The following is a 6,403-nucleotide window of genomic DNA, read 5'->3' as shown; positions in this document are numbered from 1 at the left end:
AAAAGGTGTCAGGTATTTGGCCTTTTGTCTTCAGCATATCAACTTTATTTAAAATCCTAAATGTAAAACACGCTTGATGTGAACCGTTGTGGCCATGATGATTCAGTAAACACAGAGCAACAAATCATATTTTGATGCACTCTGTTGTCCATCACGGACACCTTTCGGGTTTAAAGAGTCTCCGCTGGAATGTTTATCTTCCGTCAAAGTGGTTCCATTAAGCTATCCTGCAGTTTATTACAATTATTTGGGGTGGATGGAGGCTTCTGTGATGCATAATGATTACCTACTTGGGTGATTTCAATGTTGCTGCTCCTTTGACTCGGTTATCACATTTTCCAGACTCCTCCCATCTGATTGTTTGATGCTGCCCGTCCATCAATTCCCCCACTTGCTGAGAATTCTCGGATCCAGAAACGTGTGACAGATGCACGTATCCGTGTTCACGTTAATGTCAAAGCTAGCTGAGGTCTTTCTTTTTAATAAATCTGCTGAGGACTACTTCCTGCAGGGGGTCATTCTGGAGGATGCACAGACTGTTAATGGCTTTCTTTGTGGATTCATTTCAACGCCTCCTTCTTTTGCAGACATTAGGGTTGATGTTTTACCCTCCATTTAACCACAACAGCTGTGAATTTCCCGCAACCTGATTCATTAAAGGCAAACATGTTGACGGTTGAAGCATATTTCACTGAGATTCGTGTTCGGATGTAATTGAATGAAATTGATTGTAGCGGTATTTAGAGATGCGGTCAGATGTAGCTCCGGGATACCAAATCTGTCATTTCCCAGCATAAATAAAGAAGCAGAAAGTGTAACTGGGAGGTGAACTCTCCTCTTTATCATCCTCAAGAACTTTGCTTTCTCTTTTTCGGCACCGTGAGTCAGGCGCACCCAGGTCGTCCAGCTCACATCAGTAGGTGCAGTCAGCACAGTCTCAGGAGCCTAGAGGACAGAAAGAGGGATTTGACTGGTAAAGGACAACATCTGCAGCAGCTGTGTGCCCCGTGAGGCTGCCAGGACCTTTGAAATGAGACAAACCGAAAAAGTTCTGAAAGTGGTGCGTCTCAAGTCGGCGATAAGTGTGTAATTTATCCTAAAAGCCTGCAGAATCTTGCCTTCCCTCGGCTGTTGTCCCTGCGCAGCCGTATCTGCACCTATGGAAATGGGTAACATTTGTCGCCTCAAAGTTCAGCATCATTTATTCCTCCAAACATTTCCTTCGTGGCTGCAGAAAGGACACGTTTGCGGCGGCAGACCGTACACTTTACAGATGAATTTACAATGATTACACCTTTTTTTGGGAGGGGGGCTAGTCAAGGGAGGTCCAGATGAAATTCCTGTTCCAGACTGGCTGTAATGGGCCACAAAACAGTGTAAAGGTTGTCACGGTGATTTATTGGTGCACCCGTAACTTTTTTCGCTCATTGCGGTCTTTTCTGTTTTGTTTTTCATTCTTCTAAGGCCTTTGAGAAAAATATATCCTGCACACGGTGCGACAGAGCTTTCGCAGTAATATAGAGAAAGGGAAATAAAAATAGGAAAATAGCCCATCTCTTCATACACATATGTTTGTTTGAAATTATTACTTCCTATTTATATGATATGAAAACAGCTGCGCTGAAAGACGTGGCTGCAATTGGCCTGGTTTCATTTCTTTCGCTATTGGAGCTTTGCAGCATCAGACTCCATCAGTCACACTTAACCTCCATCCAGAACCGCATCAGTCATGAATCGTGACGCTTAAAGAGGGACGAAACGCTGCGTGCGGCTTCCGGGGCCGACCACAAGTGTCATGGGGGGGGGGTGAAGGAAGGACAACCGCGGTGCGCTTGACCACAAGGAGACGACAAAAAGGGTTTCTGACCCAACTGGGTCCACACACTCTGTCACCATAATCATATTCTCCCCCCACAAATTCATAATGCATTTCCAAAATGATCTGGCATGCAGGTCCAATTCATCTGGACAGCAGGAGTGCTAAGCTGGTTTGATTGGTTAAAGGCGCCGCTTTCTCGCTGCGCTTGAGGAATTTGTTTAGGAGCAGTAACAGTAGATTCAGCTCTGATCTTCCGCAGGGAAAAATGAATCGGACAGAATTTCATTCTGCTGTGAATAGCGGGGATAATAGCACGTTGGGTGGTCAAGGTTGGCCGCGGAGGCTGGCACATTCTTTTATTTATTTATTTTTTACCAGTGATGAATATCCCGCCTTCAGAAACGCTTCTTTTGAATGCAGGTATAGCGTAGCATCCTGCATCAGTTCCTGTCAGAACGGCGTCATAATGAGCAGATGACGATACGTGTGCAGATAGATGGGTGATTATTTCGTTCCCCTTTTGGCAGAAACCAGCTTTTTTCATACACTCTGTCTTCACCTAACATAGTCTCTTCTTTCCTCTTTTTGTAGGAAGAGGATTTCTAAGTAACACCCACAGGTAATTAGTGAGTAGCAGCTCTTGCCTTCATGTCAGCAGACGAAGCTCTTTGACTGATTGTGCTATAATTCACTCCTGTTCCGTCCATCCTGGGTTCTCTGAAGTCATTTCACACCAGCAGCCTTCACGCAATGCAAAATATTCTGCTTAAAATGGAGGAAGTGAGGTGTTCGCTCCATTCCTTTGAGCATTTTTTTGTGTTTTGTTGCCTAACAGCCCACGCCAATTACAAGAAAATGCTGTTTGCTTTGTTGGTTGAAGTGTGTCTTTACACCAAATGAGGGAATCGGAGATGTGTGGATGCTGGGTGGTGGGGAAAAAAGACGTATATTTAACCATGTAGAACACCGCTTTAGTCATCATTCTGGTGGTGATTTTCATCAGGCAATAAATCCATCCCTGCCGGTTTCTGCCACATGTCTGGGTAGATGTTGCCCAGTGGGGTGAGGGGACTCCTACAGCTTTGGACTTTGACTTTGTGCTGAAGTTGTTGGACCAGTGATTGACTCCTGGGCCTCCTGGGCCTCTGCTCTTTCCAATCACATGTTTTTATGACTCCACACTGAAAATGATTGAAAGTCACACTTCTTTTATGTAACATTTTAGCTCCCTCCAACAACTTCTAATAGTGACGAGCTTGTGGTTTTTGACACAAACAGGGAAGCTTGATGTATTGGAACATTAGGTGTTCGGTGTTGATGTTGAGTCTTGGGGAAAAGTTAATGAATTCATGCTAATTGATTGTTCTCACGTGTTACAGACTGGACTGATTCCAAAATATTCAGATGTGTCCACACAATATTAGCAAAATGTTAATTTTATTAGAAATATCTTGTATAAAAATGAACATGCTCTACACATTTGTACTTTTTCTATAATTCATAAATATCCAGGCACTGTAATTCTTTTTTAACCTTTTTTTTTTGAATAATTCCATACATAAAGCAGACATATTCAATTTATAACATACATTAATTTGCCATTTAATTTCCGTCAGCACTTACATATTCTATTTTGTAACATGGACAAAGTGTTTTTGCAAAATAAAAAAGCTGCGGGGGGGTTGACGGAGCAGGAAATCATCATATTCACAAACACAAACAATCCCACAAACGATACTTTTATCAAAAATGAGAAACCGACATTTGCAGCAACACCGTTGACGCTTGCTGAAGCTCGAACGACCCTCAATTCAACTCAAATGTTAAGTTTTTGTTTTTTTTGTAACTGCAGTAGCCCCCCCCACCCCAACACAATATCTGCACCTCACATGATCTTTGTCATGGGTTTTGACATGCAACATATATACTTTTTTTGTTGTTTTTTTTTTGAAAATCTGAAGGTAACATTTTATTGAGACGAACTCCAGAATTACTGTTAATGACAAATACTTCAGAGACCGCAGACAAAAATGGAGTTCTACAATTGTACATCGTGTTTCAACAGTGGATGTTATACAAAACAACACGATAGGAGGCCTGGAAAGAATGGCAGGAACGATTTTCATGGAAATGAGGCACAGACTGAAGGCACTGGCCCTTATTTAGCGAATATTCACTGCGTGCCTGCGTTAACCTTTAACAAATGACTGTCCATCCAGAGCAGGCTCTTTTGCTGGTTTTGATGATTGAAATCGTGTAGGTGGGCTGTTGCATCTATTGCATATTTGCCTTTTAGCTTTGCTTTAAGCATCACAATCAAGGCGGGTGTGTCTCCAGTACTCGGCTCCACAATGGCAGACATTTGAATCACCTCTATTCTTCAGGACAGTATTTTAGAGGGGCATTAACTGCTTTTATTCACTGTACTTTAGATAAAGTCGAAGATAAATAAGGGCCAGTAAAAAAAATTTAAAGTTCAGTTCTGCACGACCTGACCGACAGTTGAGGTGGTCTGGTTAAAAAAAAAAAAAATAGTGAAAGAGCGTGAAGTTTTATTTTTTTCTTGGTTCCTTTTGCATTTAAAAATGGCTCTTTATTCAGTCGAGGGTTTCCCAAAATGACATCTCGACTGTGACTGACGATCATGACAAATGTTGCATTCCATAGATGTTGACAACACAGCACAGTACACGTGATGCTCCCACAAGCATGCTCTGGAACTGTACACTAGGTCTGCCAGGATGACGGCATCGCCTTCATCATGAAATGGTAAAAAAAATCAATCAAGTCAAACCAAACAAACTGGGATGGCCTGCTGCTTTATTTTCCAGGGTTTCGGATGTGCTAATACTGAATGTACTGTAGTAAGGCAGTTTGCAGTACTGCAGTAAACCTCTCGGGAAACCAAAATAACGACTGATGTTTAACAGGTTTATGTTTTAACTGCATTTGGCTTCAGCCAAAACAAAACTCGCCCTGTTCTTGTTGAAGTAGAAGAAGGTTGCGCCTCATTGGGAGCTGCAATTGTGTGCTATACACTTGAAGGTAAACATACTCCAGTCTCAACACTTATGTTTGTCCCGGAAGGGTGACAAGAGGAAAAGAAACTGTCCATTCTCCCTTACAACTCCCGTCTCCTTCCTACAGGTCTACCAGATCCTCCAGAATTAGGCATTCATGCGTTTTTACCTGATTCTCTAGAAAAATATGACATCCTTTCTGTGTGTGGCAGCACAAATTCCCATCATGTTGGATCAGCTCAAACCCTCCAGTATTTTCTCTTCATTCCCAAGAATCTGGTGATTCCTCCCCTCTGATTCCAGCGTTTGTCTCTGGATTAGATGGCGTGATTACTGTAGCTTATATATGTCTGCTTGGAGGCCAACACTGCAAATGAGGGCGTGGGAGAGAAAGAAGGAAAGGGTTAAAATGGCAGTGGGAGAAATTCAAACACCTCTGAAACTAGAATCCCTGTGAGGACGCGTTGGAATCTAGATTGATGGGAAAAATCTATTTGTGGATGGGTCGGAGGAAAAAGAAATACGGACGGAAACAATAACAGCAGAAGGTGCAGAGTAAACACCATTAGGCACGATGTGTTCGCTGTAATTGTTCACATTACTATTCATGTACAATGTGTCTTTGTGCACGGCTGAAAGGAGCCTCAGAATAATATTAAGCCTTGATTAAAAATTTAACTGCATTATTTTAATCATTAGTTCAAACTCTGACTGGCAAGTATGGCAAACAATGATTTAATGTAATCTGTATATTCCTTCACCGCTATGAGACACAAGTGTCATCTTTTATTGCTCCGACAGGCTACTGTTACGCTAAAGTTGTGTAATCTGACATCACTTAGCTCTACATTTGCATCTTAAAGACACAACACTGTCGCCAACAGTCGCACCTTCAGTCCTGCTGAAGGGTCAATGTCGAGCTGAAGGCATTTCAGTCTTTACCGAACCGCAATCGTGGTTTAAACCACCTACAAATACACATTTATGTATGAAGAAAAAAATACTTCTGATTGTTGTGGAGAAATATCTTTGCGCTTTTAACACTGCAGAAACAGAAGTTTTTCTCAGCTTTGTTTTAAAACCGACGTCCATCTCGGACATTTTCGCCTAAAAAAAAAAAAAAAGAGCCAAATAATTCCAAAATTACAATAAAACATGAGTATCAGACACCGACTCAGTTGAAAAACACTGGGAAACTGCTATCACAGTGCATCTAAATCCACCGCTTTGTCGTGGTTTTCCTTACAGGTGATCCTTCACCGAAGCGAATCAAGCTGCCAAGCGGATCACAGTCGTGGTGTAAAATGCAACATTAGACGTGAAAATGCGGATGCAGATTCCTCTGTGCACCAAGCAAAGCATGCAGCAGTCAGCCGGTGTCTGAACATTGTGACCCGTCCTGCAATTTAGGTGTGCAGCCGATCGTGAAGTCATCTTGCTCGGCGCCGAAAGTGCTTCATAAGCAGCATTCTCAGTTAGACAGTGCTGTTCCATGTTGCTGGGTTGGGGAGGAAAGGGGGGGGGCGGTGGTTTTTTTGGAATTGTCAGCTGTGAGGGAAAGAGA

The 6,403-nt window shown here is 42.4% G+C and overlaps 1 protein-coding gene across 3 annotated transcripts in view; it reads right to left on the bottom strand.

Moving 5' to 3' along the window:
* Positions 1-3,241: 3,241 nt before the first annotated feature.
* The window catches only part of grm4 (glutamate receptor, metabotropic 4), a 106,786-nt gene continuing 103,624 nt past the window's right edge, over positions 3,242-6,403 (bottom strand). For all 3 annotated transcript variants that reach the window (XM_029833691.1, XM_003963486.3, XM_029833692.1), the window contains one exon: positions 3,242-5,206. Coding sequence is in view for 2 of the 3 variants with exons in the window: in XM_003963486.3 (XP_003963535.2) it covers positions 5,157-5,206 (50 nt within the window). In the remaining variant the exon portion in view is untranslated. The remainder of the gene's footprint in view (positions 5,207-6,403) is intronic.

This window comes from Takifugu rubripes, chromosome 3 (assembly GCF_901000725.2).
Source record: "Takifugu rubripes chromosome 3, fTakRub1.2, whole genome shotgun sequence".
NCBI lineage: Eukaryota > Metazoa > Chordata > Actinopteri > Tetraodontiformes > Tetraodontidae > Takifugu > Takifugu rubripes.
The sequence above is the reverse complement of the archived record's forward strand: the minus strand, read 5'-3'. Positions and strand labels throughout refer to the sequence as shown.